A 19,772-nucleotide genomic window follows, 5' to 3' on the forward strand; every position below is an offset into this window, starting at 1 on the left:
ATCAACCTGCCTGCCTTGGCATCTCCACCACGTTCAGGCTTGGTGATCTTAGGTAAGTTAACTAAATTTCATAAGCCTCACAGATTTCTCATTTTTAAATTAGGGCCAATTTTAACACACGCATTTGTTCCAGCTGCATTAGAAAAATATTCATGGCCAGGCACAGTGGCTCACACATGTAATCCCAATACTTTGGAGGCTAAGTGGGAGGATCATTTGAGCCCAGGAGTTCAAGACCAGTCTGAGCAATACAGTGAGACCGTGTCTCTACAAAAAGTTTAAAAATTAACCAAGGAGGGTGGCATGCACCTGTGGTCCCAGCTATTTAGGAGGCTAAGGTGGGAGGATCACTTGAGTCTAGGAGGTCAAGATCAGCCTGGGCAACACGGTGAAACCCCTCTTCTACAAAAACTACAGAAATTAACCAAGCATGGTAGTGCGCACTTGTTGTCCCCGTTATTTGGGAGGCAGAGATGCGAGGATTGCTTGAGCCCAGGAGGTCAAGGCTGCAGTGAGCCGAGACCACATCACTGTACTGCAGCCTGACACAGCGAGACTCTCTCCAAAAAGAAAAACAAAACAAAACAAAACAAAAAAACCTCATAAAGACTTAGCACATTGCCTGGCGCATAGTAAGTGCTCAATAAATGTTACCTATTTGTAATATTATCATCAAATATGTATTGTAAAACACCCAACATGTTAAATGGCCAATCAAAAGCTCTTCTCTCAGTCTTTCCTCATGTCAGAAAGACATGAAATAATAGTGGTTCTTCAGAGTGACAAGATCTCACTATGCAGGCACCGAAACCTTCAGCCACCAGGCTAGCCAAAGGGCTAAAGCCTTGGTCATGGCTCCTGCTAGAGTTCAGTCTGCCCTGCTGGGGTGAAGAGAGGATCAGGGAAAGCTGCCAGATAGTTCTACTGTCCAGTGGATCATGCACAGACAGCAATTTGGCTCTTTCCTATGAGAACAAGCAAAGAGGGTCTCTCTCAACCTGGTCTTATAAACAGGGGTGTAGAGGCAGCTTTGTTTCCTCCTATATCTCAATCCCATTACATTCTTATCATTTTGTCAGTGCAGACAAAGCTCCTTAGCTCCTGCCAGTGCTCCCTCCAATGCCTTCCCTTGGGGTTCACTCTCTGCGGGTGTTGGGGCTAATAACCTGCCACCTATCTTCCTGTCCCTCATGGGATTCCCACCGAAATGATGCTTAGATTCCCACCTCCCCTGGAACTTAGCTTTAAGGTTCCTCCCTTTTTTCCCCTTAAACATGAGAAAGATTTCTCTGTAAAATTCTGTTTGGAGTCCAAAATATTTCCATAACCTTTCATTTCTGGGTAAGACCAAGAAAAGGGAAATTAAGAGAAATACTAGCCACATTCACCCATCTCAAAATAAGCACAAATTCCCAGCCTTACAAAGTGCTGGGTTAGGTTTCTGGGGAGATATAAAAAGGGATCAAGATGCAGAGCTTGCCGTCAAGTGACCCCCAAGTCCAACGGGGAAGGTTAAAAAACAATATGAATAACTACAGTGTAAAGTGCCATGATGGATGCCATGAGCAGCGGGGAGAGGGTCCAAGAGATGAGAGGAGGGAAAATGATAAAAGACAGGAACGTAGGGAAGGTCTTCCAGAGCAGTCAGCCTCAGGTGTGGACTCTGAGGACAGGGGATCCTGCCCCAAGGAGGTGGGGAAGGGCAGTGAACGTACTCCAGGCAGAAGGAATGGGAGGCAGGGAGCCAGGAAAGCATGAGGCAGCTATGGGAATGCCATGGATTCATGTCCTTCTTTCAGTTTGGAGACATTTTGTAAAAAAAGCAAGAACAAGAATACAAAAACTAAAACAGGAATACAACAGCTAAAGTAGTATAGTGAATAATATGCTGGCAAAGTTTAGCAATAAAAACTTTCAAGACAGAAAAAAGTAAAGGGTGATTTACACATAACATATTCAAATTCATTTCTCAGTGATCACGACCTCAAATCCCTAAGAGATTAGAGATGTATGTTTTCAAAGGAGGCCATGCCAAGTGAACTGGTGGATTACTCTTCCCAACATGCTAAGTAAGTTTCCTTCACTGAAAAATCTTTTGCTTGAACCATGAACTACCAAACCGAACACTTTCCAACGATTTCTTTTCCTGGCCTACTTTTACAAAGTTATTACCTAAAGTGAGAGGATACATATTAGATGACATAAGTTTGGGGTCTGTTACTTACCAGCAGAGTCATTTCAATGATGTTCAAGAATCAGTATGCATTAGCCAGACTAGTTTCAAGGTGGAGTAAATGTGTATCAGAGGTGAACATGATTATTGATAGGTCTAAGGGTGTGTGCACCTTTGCATATTTTTCTATCCTCTGGCCCAAACTTAGAAAGCTACTGCATAAAGTAAGCTCTCAAGCAGAATTTCTGTGAATCGGAGCTCCCTTCTTTTTCTCTTTATTATAATCAACAAGCTATGTTAGAAAGAAAATCCAGACAGCATCATAGGCCATTAACCAATCTCAAATGGTGGGTATTAAGATAGGAAATGATCCCTGGTCAGTATTTCTGTGTCCTCCCAAGTCCGGTAGATTCTCTGCATATAATACAAAACTGGATGACATGGCCCTAGGCCAGGCTTCCTTAGCAAGCTTACCATATACCACATGCTGGGCCACTTGGGATCATTGAAATAGGTAGACTGGGCACGACTGAAGTCATAATCCCTCTTTGTCCGCTTTTTTACCACTTGCTGTTGGATCCATTCCACCTGCCAAGAAGGACATTTGGTGAGTATTCATGTTCCATCAGGGTTAGCACAACATAAATGACAGTCTGAGGCATTTCCCATCTTATTAAATAGTCAATGCTATTTAAGTCACAGGTTTCATTGTGGCAACTAAAATCTCTGAGTCTAAGTGCTCAGAGATTCCTTAGAAACCCAGGGTTTTTTGTGTGTGTTTGTTTAATGAAAGTAGGGATTTTAGTTTTTTTATGTATAGATTATTTTGTTTTTTTGTTTTGTTTTTGTTTTTTGAGACGGAGTCTCGCTCTGTCACCCGGGCTGGAGTGCAGTGGCTGGATCTCGGCTCACTGCAAGCTCCGCCTCCCGGGTTTATGCCATTCTCCTGCCTCAGCCTCCCGAGTAGCTGGGACTACAGGCGCCCGCCACCTCGCCTGGCTAGTTTTTTTGTATTTTTTAGTAGAGACGGGGTTTCACCATGTTAGCCAGGATGGTCTCGATCTCCTGACCTTGTGATCCGCCCGTCTCGGCCTCCCAAAGTGCTGGGATGTATAGATTATTTATATCTCTCAACAACAAGCTAACCTTTTTGCTTTCTCAGAAATCCTATTTACTTCCAATTTACTAAAAATTGGTAATGTTAACATTTAAGGTAATTTTTCATCCTTACTTTATGCTAAGGGCTAGTCAACTTTTTCTATAAAGGTCCAAAAAATAAATATTTTAGGCTTTGCAGGTCACATGGTCTGATGCAATCACTCATTTTGCCATAGCAGCACCATAGATGATATATAAATGAATGGATGCGAATGTGTTCCAATAAAACTTTATATACAAAACCAGGCTGGATTTTGTTCCACATGCCACAGTTTATAATTCCTGACTTCAAGTATGCATCAATTTTTTAAAAGTTTCTGGGAGCAAAATGCTCCAGGATCACAATTTTTTAAAAATGGCTTTCTACAACACCGTGCGGTGGAAAAATACTATGTGGAGAATTAGAAAAACCAAATCAAATCCCTAGTCCTATCTCTGGCACAGAATTGGAGAAGCCACTCAATTTCCTGAGCCACAGGCTCCCTGCCAGCTCTAAAATTCAAACAGGCCCTATTTGAGAAAAGTCTCAATATTTAGTTATAAACTTGTTTAAACAAAGTAACCAGAACCCTTGAGTCTAATGCAGAATGTATAACCTAGTGGTAGGGGTATGTATGCGAACACTTTCTTTAACACAGATTATCCTTATGGCAACGCAAAAATAAGCATGTTGCAGTTTTAGTGGGATGTCTTGAATGCAGAAACAGCCCTGGTGGCCTTCTTCAATTTGTGCCCAAATGCTCCTTTGTTTGATTTCTTCTGGTGATAGCTCATTGAGTCACAATGCTCTGGAATGTTTTATTCCACCATTTATCCCTCCTCTCTACAACGGAATTAAAAAATGAGTGGGGAGGAAGCGGGCTTTGTAGTCCACTGCTGTAATTCCGTATCCAGCCATTCAGTGAACATTTTAAAACCTCTCTCACCTACTCAATTAAAAGATTACCGGAGGAGAAGGGATCCTAAGGCATCCTTCTCAATCAAAGTAGAGCAGCAATGATGGGTGTGCATGTACATTTTCTATTTCCAGGAAACATTTTAACCTCTTCATTTCAAAAAATCTAAGGAATGCAGTTCATTCACTCATTCATTCATTCAACAAACAAGTGCTAGGTACTGTGTTAGAAATATGAAGATGAGCAAGAATTGCTTTTAACTGTGAAGGACTTACACTTTATCAAGGAAATGTAACAAGTATTCCACAATTCGCCACTTCATAAAAATATCTTTACCTCCACGAATGACATCTGACGCAGGCCCTATCACTGTATTACTTAGACTATTTATGATGATTTTGACTATGCAACTTGTAATCCTTATATTACTATCTGTAAGTCTTATCCCAATAAAGTTAACAAGTTCATATTTGCATGCTTGGTAAAAGAAGGCTGCTTAGACAACTCTTTTCAAAACAAATCCTATATTGGCAGTGGCCTTTCCTAATGAAGCATTCATAAATTCCACACTGCCAACCTATATATGTGCATAAACCAGAAAGTATCATGCCTCCCCCAGTGTGGACTCATTAAAGAGACTGCTAGAGATCAGGAAAGTCTATCCTGGGGTGGGAGTGGATAACTGTTCCTTAGAAAGACACTATAAATACTCACTTCTCCCTGTGCACACATTCAAACAGACAAATGAAGTAAGTATGTGAGAAAACCAAGTGACAGCCATTTTCCTAGATGAACTATAGGTACCAAAATAGAACAAAATATCTTACCCAACAGCATCCCTTCTATAATTTTACCAAACAAAAATGCTTAGTTACAGGACTTACTGGCTAGAAGGTGACACAGCAACTTGGCATCTAGATTTGACTACAAGTCACTCTGTCTGATCACAGGGCTGCAATACTCAAGAAAAGTTCAGTGGGTTTTTTTTAGCGTCAAATACCATGTATTTTGCCTTGGTGCCTTATGGGTATGTGTATATAGCCCTGTATTTTTTGGAAAGTGGGAAAAGCACCTCTTGGATCGGAAGGTTTCTATGACTGGAAAGACCATATTTATATTTTTAAGCTATTATCCATATGTCTATCCTTGAGCTCTTTAAGGAAAAAGCCAGAGGTAATGCATTATACAGATTTTATTTCTTGCCAAGAAGCCTCATGCAAAGAAAAGATACTTAAAAACTCATTTTCATAAAACTATGGTCAGCCTAGGAGAAGGGAATTATTGTGTGTTTTGCCTCACTGGCTTAACTTCTGAAAGTTCTATTTCCAACACATTAAGGAACTACAGTTAATCCAGAGTGTAAAAGCTACAGGACCTTTGAAATCGTCAGTCTATCCTTTGTTAATTTAAACATACATGTGCCATATGATTTCAGGGACACTCCCTCCCTCTATTCACAGTACTCTCTTCCCTTTGGACCTTGGTCCAAGTAAACATTGTGCATTTGCTGCTTAAGAACCTTTGTCTAAAGATGTCCTCCTTTATAAGATCCAAAACACATTAATTGACAATTATGGGAAGCCCGGCCTCATAATCTCAGCTGAACTTGTATCTCATTATTTTGGAATTTACCAGCTTTCTGATACTACACATGGGGAAAGCAACAGGAGGAGAAAAAATGTGATCATATGAGTATAAATCATATAAGTTATTACGTAAATATAAATGGGAAACAAATTATGCTGTTGCTTTAAAAATGCATCCTGCAGTGATAGGGAATCAGCCCTTTAGATATTAAAAAGTATTATGCTAATAATTAAAACACATACTAGTAGCAAATGTCTACAGATATACCAGTGTAATAGCATAGCAAGTCAAGAAATTGACTCAAAACATGTAACAATACAGTATATGATAATGGGATTATTCTAAATAAGTAGGGAAAAAAATTACTTCATAAATGTTTTGGAACACGTTGGTTGGAACCACCACCAACTGGAAAAAAAAAAAATAAAGCTGAAGGCATTTCTCACGTCTTAGATCAGAATCAATTTCAAATGAATCAAATATTTAAATGTAAAGGTACTATAAGAAATATGAGAGATGTTTAAAACTAATCTCAGAGTGGAAGATTGTATCTAAGTATAACACAAACCAAAAAGATGATTTAGAAACACTGATTAATTTAACTACATAAAAATAATGTGAATGACATGGCCAAAAAACACACACACACACACACACACACAAAACATCACAGGGAAGGTAAAAGACAAACTGGGCAAAAGTGCATAGCTCCTACTATGAACAAAAGACTATCTCCCTAATACAGAGAGAGTTTCAACAATTAATAAGAGAACAATTCAACAGGAAAAGCAGCCAAAGACACGGGTAGAGAAACCTCTGAAAGGGTAAATCAGATTCTTATATAAAATACACTTAGCCTCATGCATATTAAGACAAAAGCAAGTAAAACCAAACTGAGATACCCCTTTTCACCTTTCAGATACAAACAAGCCAGAGGTTGATAACATACCGTTAGTGGGGGAATGGGAAAAGGTTCATTGTCACATAATGGTGAGGGGAATGGAAACGTGTACAACTCTGGAGGTTAATTAAACAATTCCTTTAAAAGGGTGAAAGAAGTAATTCTATTTTTAGGAGTTTATCCTACCTATGTACACATGTGAATGTGCGAGTTTATTTACTAAAATACTGCCATTAAGAACCAAAAACTGTTCGCAACCTAAATTTATGTGTCAATAGAGATTAATATAATAAATGATAACATATCTGCATGATGGAGTAAAGTACAATACAACCATAAAAGAGAATTAAATGGTCTTAATGTACTGACAGAGAATCATCTCCATGATACAGTTAAAGTGGAAAAAAAACATAAGTTACAAATGGTTTAAAGGGATACTATATTTCTGGCATCTCTCTAAAGTGATTATACACAAAAAACCTGATAAACTGGTTGTTTTCTGGGCAGAAAACTAGTGACTGGATACAGGGATAAGAGGGAGACCTTCTACTGTATGCCCCTTTAAATCTTGTTACTTTTGATCCATGGGAATCTGTTACCTATACACACTATCATACAATCAAAAACCAATTTCAAATATGACTAAGCCTGGGCCCAGTGGCTCACACCTATAATCTCAGCACTTTGGGAGGCTGAGGCAGGAGAATGGTTTATGCCCAGGAGTTCAAGACCAGCCTGGACAACATAGCAAGACTCTCATCTTTACAAACAAACAAACAAAAATGTTTAAAAAAGTAGCCAGGTGTGGGGACATGAGTCTGTAGTCCCAGCTACTGAGGAAGCTGAGGTGGGAGGATAACTTGAGCCCAGGAGTTTGAGGCTGCAGTGAACCATGATCAAGGCACTGTCCTCCTGCCTGGGTGGCGGAGTGAGATCCTGTTGCTAAAAAAAAAAGACTACATGTCTAAATCACAGCGTATTTGTTTGAAAAGCAGTTAATGAGAAAAAAAGATACATAAAAAGTGCCTTAGATGATTTTATATTATATTCCAACACAACTTAAATATTAAGAAAAGTTGGGTAAAGTAAGAAAAAGGAGTTGGATTTGGAAGAGCTTGGTCATTATCTTAGATTAGCTACCAGTCACCTTTGTGATCTTGCAAAAATCTTTGTGGGCCTCTTTTATCTGTAAAATGAGGGAAGGTAGACTAAATGTGCCCTCTACTCTCTTTCTTCCAGCTTTGAAATTTTATCTAGAGAGTCTAATTCTCTGGTTTGACTAGGAATAAACATTTTGTTAAAAACAACAGACAGGTGAGGTCGATGTTCTAGTTGATCAATGATCTTAACTCATTCTGTGAAAATGTGAGATTAATATTCATAAATGAGTGTAGTAAATTATATGTTACTCTATGATTTGAATGAAACAGTTGCCAGGAAATAAAATAGGTGGTATTCCATATTTTGTATCTTTTTTGAACTAACTAGCTTTGACCAATTTAGGGAAAAGAACATAAAAATACTTCCCCTCTATTTTCTTCTTTGATTTTGAAAACGAAATAGGGCACTTTGGGTTTTGTTTTTAAGTATGAGTTAGGTGGATAATGGACATACACACTTTTGCTATGGAAAGCAAGGGCTAAAGAAAACATTTTAGTACTGACATGCGGTTCCAAGAAGTTCTAAAGTCCAAAGGCAACAGATCCTAGAAATTTTCGAAAAACTCTGATCAAAACATCAAAGCTTACAATCCCACCAACAGTGTAAAAGTGTTCCTATTTCTCCACATCCTCTCCAGACTAGTTCAACCACTATGGAAAACACTATGGCGATTCCTCAAGGATCTAGAACTAGAAGTACCATATGACCCAGCCATCCCATTACTGGGTATATACCCAAAGGATTATAAATCATGCTGCTATAAAGACACATGCACACATACGTTTATCGCGGCATTATTCACAATAGCAAAGACTTGGAATCAACTCAAATGTCCATCAGTGACAGACTGGATTAAGAAAATGTGGCATATATACACCATGGAATACTATGCAGCCATAAAAAAGGATGAGTTCGTGTCCTTTGTAGGGACATGGATGCAGCTGGAAACCATCATTCTCAGCAAACTATCGCAAGAACAGAAAACCAAACACTGCATGTTCTCACTCATAGGTGGGAACTGAACAATGAGATCACTTGGACTCGGGAAGGCGAACATCACACACAGGGGCCTATCATGGGGAGGGGGGAGGGGGGAGGGATTGCATTGGGAGTTATACAACTCCCAATGATGTAAATGACGAGTTGATGGGTGCTGACGAGTTGATGGGTGCAGCATGCCAACACGGCACAAGTATACATATGTAACAAACCTGCACGTTATGCACATGTACCCTAGAACTTAAAGTATAATAATAATAATAATAAAACAAAAACAAACAAACAAAAAAAACACATCAAAGCTAACCAGTGAGGGAAAAAAAAAAAAATCAGAGAATTTAGTAAAAGTATTTGTTAGACAAGGATATTCCATACTTTAAATTGTGGTCCATCTAGCAACTTATCATTAATTAGTTTTTAAATACTGGCATTGTCATTTTGTCATCTTTTTAAAGAAAAAAATTATGAAGATTGTTTAAATTCTGTTTATTTCATAAAGCTACTTGTGAACCAAATAAAGCCTTACTTTTGATGTGATGGAGAATTCTACTTGATTTACTTGAAACAGGCGTTTTGAATCTTATTTGATGACTGCAAACATCAGATGCTTCTATTAGAGAAAACATCTGGTCATGAACGTGAAAAATCATATAATTTTTGAAAGGTCATTCAGAGGGAAGTTGTGAAATAAACACTGCATGTACATTCAGAACAGTGTTATCGAAGAAAATACAGGCCAAACTGAAAAACTGGACTGTGCTGTAAAATTTTATGTTTAGTTGGCTTTCTCTAAGGAAGCCAAAATTTGAGAAACGTATGTTATCAATTTAATCTCGCTATATTTTGTTTATAGAAAAACTCGTAGTGTTACTATTCTAATTACATTACTCACTTTCAAAGAATTAACATCACATTTCTCCCCTTAAGCTAGTCCCCTATTATGTACCTACTTCTAAAAATCTGATTTTCCAGTTTGTTGCTTATTTCTTTCCCCCAGTTTTGATAAGATGAAATGTGAATGTGAAAAAGAAATGGTTATATCCCATCAAAGCAGTAAAATGTGCTTTCTACCCTCAAGACCCTTTCATTTATTTTTGTTCATGGTAAAAATATTTATTGAGTAGCTCCTAAGTGGGAGGCACTCTCCAGATAATGGCAGTGAACAAAACAGCCAACTGACTTTCACAGTTATTGATGAAAATGTTAAATGATGCAAAAAGTAAATAATGTAAGGAGGTAGAAAGTGATTACGGAGGAAGGGGCTATTTCAAGTAAGGTGGTCAAGAAAGTCCTCTTTGAAAGATGTGATCTTTTAATAGAATTTTGAATAACGAGAAACCATCTGTGCAGATTTCTCAAAGAAGATATTACAGGCAATGTGACCAGCTAATGAGAAAGCCGTCTAGAATGACTGTATACCTTCGTATTTTTGTTTGCAGTTCACTATTGTAATCTCTCAGGCCTACCAGTATTGCATTCGCCCTCCAGTGGACAGACAAAGGAAGAAGTTCACTCAGATCATGGAAGCAGAACCCCAGCCATCTGGTCAACCTACTCTAGGATCCTAAGTACCTGGAATATAATCTAGAAGGGGGATACAGGCTCATGCTGCACTTGTCCCCACAACTCCACCAACTTCTCAGCTAATGGTGATAAACTCAGCTGAAAGAGGGATCAAGCAAGGCCCTCTAAAGCATGAGGTCCTAGGCAAAAACCCTCTTGCCTAGATCTGGAGGTAGTACCCTTATGATGCTAGCCAGTATGAACTGTTTTGTTTGTTTGTTTGTTTTTTTAAGAGGGTTTTGATGAACATCTGTCTTTTCAACTAAATTATGGAGTAAAAATCACAGATTCAATCAATGTTGCCATCTAAATAGCAGAGAAATTATAAAATAATCTCTATGATAAAAAGTGTCCCAGGGCAGACGCGGTGGCTCACACCTGTAATCCCAGCACTTTGGGAGGCCAAGGTGGGCTGATCACCTGAGGTTGGGAGTTCGAGACCAGTCTGACCAACATGGAGAAACCCTGTCTCTACTAAAAATACAAAATTAGCCGGGAGTGGTGGCACATGCCTGTAATCCCAGCTACTTGGGAGGCTGAGGCAGGAGAATCGCTTGAACCCGGGAGGCAGAGATTGCAGTGAGCCAAGATTGTGCCATTGCACTCCAGCCTGGGCAACAAGAGCGAAATTCCATCTCAGAAAAAAAAAAAGGAAACATTCAAACGAAGCCTAGAATTCAACTTAGTGCACCACCAGATGTAGACCATTCCTGTACTAGGAATCAGAAGACACAGTGAATTAATCCTTTGATTTTGGATATTAACACCTCTGAAACTCTATGAAAAAAGAAATAATATCAGTTGTTGGATGAATCTTGCTAAACAATTTAACATTAAATTAGGTTTTATAAGAATAAAGTAATTCTTTCTGGAGCTATTAAAATATCTAAAAACATCCTGTGTGTGATCTTCACACCTACCATAGCAGCATGATTCCGTCTGTGCCCAGAGCTAGGCTAGACTCTGCCACAGATGGGCAGTGTAGAACAAATTGGGAAAACATTTTACTCAAGTTCTTGGTAGAGAACTACCAATCACTAGTCCGGCCACTTGGGCAAATCACATAAATTCTTGGTATTCTATAGTCTCATTTGTAAAATGGAATTACCTGTATTGTTAACAGGGACACACTTATAATGTGCTTCACAAATGCAAGCTCCCATAGTACTTAGTAACTTGTGTTTTTATTGCATGTTTCTACCACTGGCCTGGGGCAAAAGAAACTACGTTTTAGTATCCCTAGTACCAAAGGCAATGCTTGACAACAGGCCCTCAAGAAATAGGTAAGGTGAATGGATATTTTTACCTGGTAAATACATTTCTTGGTAGGGATGTCTAAATGTTCTCCTTATTAAAAGAAAAACTGCGAAATTTTAAATAGAAGGGAGTGAAAAAAAAGGAGTCAAAAATTTAGGCTTAATCCTATCAAGTTACAAAATGTTTCATATTTCAACAACAGATAGATGGTAGCACAAGGATGATTACGTTACTAGCAATGAACAGCATGTAAAAATATTAATGAAGGATATAATCTTTCTTTATATAATTCTATGTTTTTAATGTTTCATTGACCCCTTCTCTGTTTGACACCCACATGAAACCCACTCTTGGCTGGGCGCGGTAGCTCAAGCCTGTAATCCCAGCACTTTGGGAGGCTGAGGTGGGTGGATCACCTGAGGTCAGGAGCTCGAGACCAGCCTGGCCAACATGGCAAAAACCCATCTCTACTAAAAATATAAAGAATTAGCCAGGTGTGGTGGCAGGCACCTGTAATCCCAGCTACTTGGGAGGATGAGGCAGGAGAATCGCTTGAACCCAGGACGCGGAGGTTGCAGTGAGCTGAGATCACACCACTGCACTCCTACCTGGGTCACAGAGCAAGACTCTGTCTTAGAAAACAACAACAACAAAAAAGAAACCCACTCTTGTACATATTTTTATCTTTTGAGAAGGAGTCACTTCCTCCACCTTACCTGTTTTACTGGTAAGACTGGAGGAAATGGCTCCATCTCAAGAGACAAAATCTCAGAAGGAAAGAGATAAAATCTCAGCAGCAAAAAAGACAGTGGGTACAATTAAAACAGATAAACACAGAAGAACAAAGTAGGTGCTGACACAGGTCAAGAACCTGGAATATGTGGCGGGTTGGGGGAGGGAGAGTATCAAGAAGAACAGTGAATGGATGCTGGATTTAACACCAAGATGAAAGGACGATCTGTGCAGCAAACCAACATGGATGGCACACGTTTACCTTCGTAAGAGACTGCACCTCCTGCACAAGTACCTCTGAACTTAAAATAATAGTTACAAAAAAATTTCATTGTATGTATGCTTATCCATCCACCCATTAAAAAAGTTTGGTTTATTCCAATTTTTGACAATTACAAATAAAGCAGTTATAAACAAACATATGAACCTGGAAATAGATAAGAGCTGTTGTTTCATAAACTGCAAAGGCCTAGGGTTGAATCAAGTCAATGAAACCTATGATGTTAAGTGATGCATTCTCCCAGACTAATAAAAGACATCTCCAGCATTTCGATGGTCAGTGCCTAGTCCATAATCAAAGCACACAGCAAAAGAAGTATGAATTTAAAAGTACTTACATCGGGGAAAATATAAAGAGCATAGAAATGACTGTCAATCAACTCTCATAGCTAAGTGGAAAAAAAGGTGCCAAACTGATAAATTAGGGGATATTTCTTTAACATTTAATTATTAAGTATGATTAAACATTTGAATTTTAATATTTTTATATTAAATATTAATATTTAATAAAAATATTAATATTACGGCATGACATAAATATTGAATAAAGTATTTAATATTTTAAACATTTAAGTTTAAGACTACCAATCTTGGCTGCTAGTAGTAATACCCACAAGCAACTGGTTTTTTACAACATGTAAGGACAATTTTTTTTTTTTTGCCTTTACTTTATCTTTCCAGGAAAGATAATTTCAAAGACTTCGGGCTCATTTTTCCATTGACGCTGCCGCTCTCAAAACTTGCTTAAAATCCCTCAAAGGCAAGACACTTATTTTATATTTGGCTCAAGTGTATTTGTTCTTTGGGACAAGTTAATTTGTCCTCTGGGGGAGAAAAAAAAGGATAGCTCCTTTATTCCTAGTCATGCCAAGATGCCTTCCAGAGGGTAAAAAGCACTTAATTTATGTGAAAAGAGAGAGAAGGGGGGAAAAGAGAGAAAAAGATGTGTGTGTGTGTGTGTGTGTGTGTGTGTGTGTGTGTGTGGTGTCTGGGTGTATGCGCCCAACATGAAGCAGGGGGTTGGAAAAGCCAGTGATGAGAACTCATTAAATACTTGTTGAATGGAAAGATTATACCCCCAAACCTTCCATTTTCTAACTTGCATTTCAGGTTCTTACATTTTAAACTTTATGACATGTCATGTAATCAATAAGAGGAAATTTGAAAACAATTTCAATTGCTCATGTATTAAAAGGAAACAAATTCTAAAGTATCTAAAACAAATTCTACTGTCTGAATGCCACCTGGGGTTAAATTCACACCATTTGATTAAACGTAGTCTTAATTCAGAGATTGAACTGGGCAACACAGAATTCCCTCCAGCTTCACTCTAGGATCAAAATCATCACTGCATTAAAAACACAGTGGCATGACTTCATTCTACATTTATTTGTCTTTTGAATAATCATCCTCTAAGCAATTTGAAAGCCAGGGCAATGTAATTAATAAAATCTATTCAACATTTAAAGTAAACATATGTTACATCACTCTGCTCTTAGTATTGCTGAAGTTTTAGATAACTGCAAGAATGATAATTTTACCTTAAAACAAAGCATTAATCACTTAATGGGTTTTTGTTCTTTGACCAATCCCACAAGTCTGTGCCTAAATCATTTCAGATATTCCCAGATCTGTATTTGCAAAAATTGGATGCCCTCAAGTTGTATATCAAGTGAATACAAAGAGGAGCTTTATTTTGTACAGAGTAGAGAAATTGTTCAATTCAGCTGAGATTAGTATAAAAAAGAGGCAAATGCTGGCAAAGGAAAGGGCGCTCTCATTATTTCTCCAAGCAGAGGACATAGGGTGATCTGCTAAATATCAAAAAGCATGTCAGCATCTTGCTTCTCAATATAACATACCACTTAATTCCATAACTCATAAGCAATGGTCATGAAAGTTATATTTCTATGGAGAGAAACACTCTTCCCTTGTGACTAATTCAGCTCCATTGCACATACTGTCTTCTCCTAGCTATTTAAATATAAATGGCAATGGCTATTGTTTCTAAATTTCCATGGCTCCTACTGCTATGGTTTTGATCACAGTGGGAAAACTGAGGGAGGGGGAATGGTATGAGCGTGTAAGTTCAGAGCCGGGTACCAGGAGTTTTCATTTCATCCATTTTGCGCTTTCTCTTTTTAAATAAGAGGCATTCTCAATACTCTGGGAGCTTCAGTTTTATGTTTTTAAAATCTTTCCAGCACCTTTCAATCTCTTCATTGTCAAGATTTAAAATCTTAGAAGTCAAGGGGTGACCAATTGTTATGCTGGCAAGCTCTAGCCTTATGAATCAAAGGGAGATGGGTAAAAATTAGTCTTTTCTTTCTGTTGTTACAAGATAAATATGCAACTTTTACGGAAATGTGTGAAGTCTGCATAAGTGTACTCTGTCCCCTTGAGGTTAACCTACGTTTGTAAATCCTAAAATGAGTTCAAAATACATAAATTAAAAAGTAGCATGAAGTCATTGGTGAGGAGGAATGTGAATGAAGACCCCCAACATGGGCCCCCCACACACACACAACAGAGATAAATGATAAGGGACTGCCTTGGGGGAAGGTCTCTGACTTGGGGTTTTCATTATAGTTTCCTTTTTCCTGAACTCTAACCTTACACTTGGCAGAAAGGGCAGGGGTGTTTTGCAACCAAAAACACTGGAATTGTGGCAGCTCTTAAACACCATCATCACCCTCTGAAATATTTAGCAAACAGCTACTTTGGTCAGGGTGGGGGAAAGCATGCCTTTCGGCCTCAGGGAAAAATGCTGTCCAAAATCCCTGGGTAAAGGGAAAGGGATTGGCATTTTCTCCCCTAAATCCAGTTGCCTGAGGCAAACCGAATGTTTTCTCAATTTGAGTGCTATTCCCTCACCTCAGAAACCACTGTAGGGGCTTCCAGCGAGGTGGTGCTTGACAAAACTTGCAGGTCATAGCACATAAAAATTTGGAAGAAGGCCTGATAAATGAGTGCATCGGCTGGAGCTCCTGTCGGTCCTAAGCCAGCCCCACCGGAAGGCGAGCAGCGCCCCAGCTCCCAGCTTCCTGGCAGTCTCCATGTGCGTCGCAGAAAGTAGTGCCAAGTCACTTCACTGGGCCTCCCTCACCCTGAGCACGTAATCCATGCCCACCACAGTCAATTAGAGGAGCCCTGGGGCTGAGGCTCAGAGAAGGAGAGAGAAAACACATTTTCATCACTGTCATCAAACCTGACACTTTCTCAGTCTGAAGACCCAGGAGCAGCGAATCTCCCCCACCAAGCTTCCTTCTTTCACGCTGTGTGTTTTGGATGGCTCACCCTGGAGTCTGTTGTGTCAATGTTCACAGAAATGTGATGTGTTTACCGGACCCAAGGGGGGTGCCTATCACCAGTTCTCTCTATCCACTCCTCGGCCCTCCGCCCCCAAAAGGGTTCCACCCTGGCACATTTGGGCCCTCAGCACTAAAATGAGAGCTGGCCTTGACCACAGTTCCCAACAACCCTACTGAGCATTAGTGACTTGAGGAAGGGCTGTCAAATTTTTAGCACCTGTATTACTCTTTAAACATTTTGTTCAGTATAATATTAAATATTCAGCAGCTCAGTTTCAGAGTGAAGGAAAGTAGAGGATAAAGACTGAGACTATAGGCTAGTGGGAGGCTGAGGATTCTAACTAGATTTACTGGAGATCCAGGAGGCCAAGGCCGGGTCTCCAAGTTTCTCTAGTCCCCACAGTGGCTATGCTAGCGCCTTGCCCAGAGTAGGTGCTCCGGAGGGATTTACAGAATGAATGACTGTATTCACTGCTCTTTGAGTCAAAGAATAATTGGTGGTCCCGTTGTTTTGCAGGGCCTAAACACCTAGGAGAAAGCAGAAAAGCAAGCTCTACTTCAAAAGTTCTCAGTCTGGAAAGAGGAAGAAAATAATCCTATGTCATTTACAGTTAGGAGCATCTGGACCTAGGTTCATGACAGATCAATGAAGTTTTGTCACAAAGCCAAGGCGTAAATAATGTAGGTAGTGATGGTTGTTTTTCAGGTACTCTGACTTCCAGTGGGTAGAGAAATCACTGGTTATAATAATCTTTAAAGTATAACTATTTAATTTTTTCATGTTTTATGCAAAATAAAGTATTTCTACCTATTGTTTCCTTAATGCCACCAAACTGTGCCATGGAAGAATCATCCATTTTTTACCAGGGAGACTGAGGCATAGTGGGTTAGGTGACTTAACCCAGTCACATGATTGTAAAGGACCTGAAACAAGAACCCTGATGACGTAAATCCATACCCATGGATTTCCACAGAGCACAGGGACTCCCTTCTGAAATATCTTTTCAGCTGATGGCACAGGTTGGAGCACATCTTTTTTCTCTCTCTTTGGGTTATCACAACATTTCAAAGCCTGGAGATTAATTGAAGCCAATCAAACACTTTACTAAAAGTTGTACAGTTGAAAGCTGGGAGAAGGAGGAAAGAAAATAGGAGAGAGATAGTCCAAAAGCTTCTTAAGCTGATAAGCAACTTCAACAAAGTCTGAAGATACAAAATCAATATGTAAAAATCACAAGTGTTCCTATACACAACAATAGACAAGAAGAGAGCCAAATCATTAATGAACTCCCATTCACAATTGCTACAAAGAGAATAAAATACCTAGGAATATAGCTAACAAGGGAAGTAAAGGATCTCTTCAAGAAGAACTACAAACCACTGCTCAAGAAAATCAGAGAGGACATAAACAAACAGAAAAACTTTCTATGCTTATGGATAGGAAAATCAATATCATGAAAAGGGCCATACTGCCAAATGTAATTTATAGATTCAATGCTATTCCCATTAAACTATCATGGACATTCTTCACAGAATTAGAAAACACTTCTTTAAAATTCATATGGAACCATAAAAGAGCTCATATAGCCAAGACAATCCTAAGCAAAAAGAAAAAGCTGGAGGCATCATGCTACCTGACTTCAAACAATACTACAAGGCTACAGTAACCAAAACAGCATGATAGTGGTACAAAAACAGGCACATAGACCAATGGAACAGAGCAGAGATCTCAGAAATAGGACCACATATCTACAACCATCTGATCTTCAACAAACCTGACAAAAGCAAGCAATGGGGAAAGTATTCCCTATTTAATAAATGATGCTGGGAGAACTGGCTAGCCATATGCAGAAAATTGGAACTGGTCCCCTTCCTTACACCTTATATGAAAATTAACTCAAGATGGATTAAAGACTTAAATGTAAAACCCAAAACTATAAAAGCCGTAGAAGAAAATCTAGGCAATACCATTCAGGACATAGGCATGGGCAAAGATTTCATGATGAAAACGTCAAAAGCAATCACAACAAAAGCAAAAATTGACAAATGGGCTATAATTAAACTAAAGAGCTTCTACACAACAAAAGAAACTATCATCAGAGTAAACAGGCAACCTACAGAATGAGAGAAAATTTTTGCAATCTATCCATCTGACAAAGGGCTAATATTCAGAATCTACAAGGAATAAGGAACTTAAACAAATTTACAAGAAAAAAACCAAACAATCCCATTAAAAAGTGGGCAAAGGACATGAACAGGTACTTCTCAAAAGAAGACACTTATGCTGCCAACAAACATGAAAAACAGTTCATCATCACTGATCACTATAGAAATGCAAATCAAAACCACAATGAGATACCATTTCATGCCAGTTACAATGGTGATCATTAAAAAGTCAAGAAACAACAGATGCTGGTGAGACTGTGGAGAAACAGGAACACTTTTACAGTGTTGGTGGGAATGCAGATTAGTTCAACCATTGTGGAAGACAGTATAGCAATTCCTCAAAGACCTACAATCAGATATAACATTTGACCCAGCAATCTCATTACTGGGTATATACTCAAAGAAATATAAATCATTCTATTCTAAAGATACACACCTGTGTATGTTCACTACAGCACTATTCCCAATAGAAAAGACATGGAATCAACCCAAATGCCCATCAATGATAGACTGGATAAAGAAAATGTGGTACATATACACCATGGAATACTATGCAGCCATAAAAAAGAACAAGATCATAACCTTTGTAGGGACATGGATGCACCTGGAAGCCATTATCCTCAGCAAACTAACACAGGAACAGAAAACCAAACACTGCATGTTTTCACTTATAAGTGGGAGCTGAACAATGAGAACATATGGACACAGGGAGAGGAACAACATATACTGAGACCTGTTGTTGGGGTGGGTGGTGGTGGGAGCGGAAGGGAGCACCAGGATAAATAGCTAATGCATGGGGGGCTTAAAACCTAGGTGATGGATTGATAGGTGCAGTAAACCACCATAGCACACATTTATCTATTAACAAACCTGCACGTCCTGCACATGTATCCTGGAACTTAAAATAAAATTAAGCTGTACAGGTGTGGTGTCTCATGCCTGTAATCCCAGCACTTTGGGATGCCAAGGGGGCAGACTGCCTGAGCTCAGGAGTTCAAGACCAGCCTGGGCAACACAGTGAAACCTCATCTCTACTAAAATACAAAAAAAGTAACCAGGCGTGGCAGTGTGTACCTGTAGTCCCAACTACTCAGGAGGCTGAGGCAGGAGAATTATTTGAACCTAGGAGGTGGAGGTTGCAGTGGGCTGAGATCAACCACCGCACTCCAGCCTGGGCGACAGAGCGGGACTCCGTCTCCAAAAAAATAAATAAATAAATAAAATAAAATAAAATAAAGACAAAAAAGAAAGAAAATAGGAGAGAGAATGGCATAATTCTAGAGCCTTTACGGTCCACACAAGGAATTTTGGGAGGTCCTCAATTACTTAACTGGAAGCATTTTAAAATGGTTGAGATTCGTTTAGTCTGCAAATGACAGGAGAACTGTCTGATGAGCAGAGAATAAAAACCTAAACAGGCAAAAGAATTCTTAGGCACAGCCTTGGCCATGATGATAGAAATCCTTTTTCCCTCCAGGGCACCTTCTGACTTATAATTTAAGAGCACATAAAGTTCAAGGCCTGAAAATTGCCCAAATTTTGAAAAAGAAAGAGAAAAACCTGTAACTAAAATCCTTAGTTATCCAGCT

The 19,772-nt window shown here is 39.1% G+C and overlaps 1 protein-coding gene across 4 annotated transcripts in view; it reads right to left on the reverse strand.

Annotated features, from left to right (window-relative positions):
• LOC105498700 (proprotein convertase subtilisin/kexin type 5) overlaps positions 1–19,772 on the reverse strand; it is a 469,848-nt gene that overhangs the window by 370,720 nt on the left and 79,356 nt on the right. For all 4 annotated transcript variants that reach the window (XM_071077655.1, XM_011770951.2, XM_011770953.2 and 1 more), the window contains exon 3: positions 2,648–2,761. In XM_071077655.1, coding sequence (XP_070933756.1) covers positions 2,648–2,761 — 114 coding nt within the window. The remainder of the gene's footprint in view (positions 1–2,647; positions 2,762–19,772) is intronic.

The sequence above is a fragment of the Macaca nemestrina genome, chromosome 14, assembly GCF_043159975.1.
Source record: "Macaca nemestrina isolate mMacNem1 chromosome 14, mMacNem.hap1, whole genome shotgun sequence".
In the NCBI taxonomy this organism is placed as follows: domain Eukaryota; kingdom Metazoa; phylum Chordata; class Mammalia; order Primates; family Cercopithecidae; genus Macaca; species Macaca nemestrina.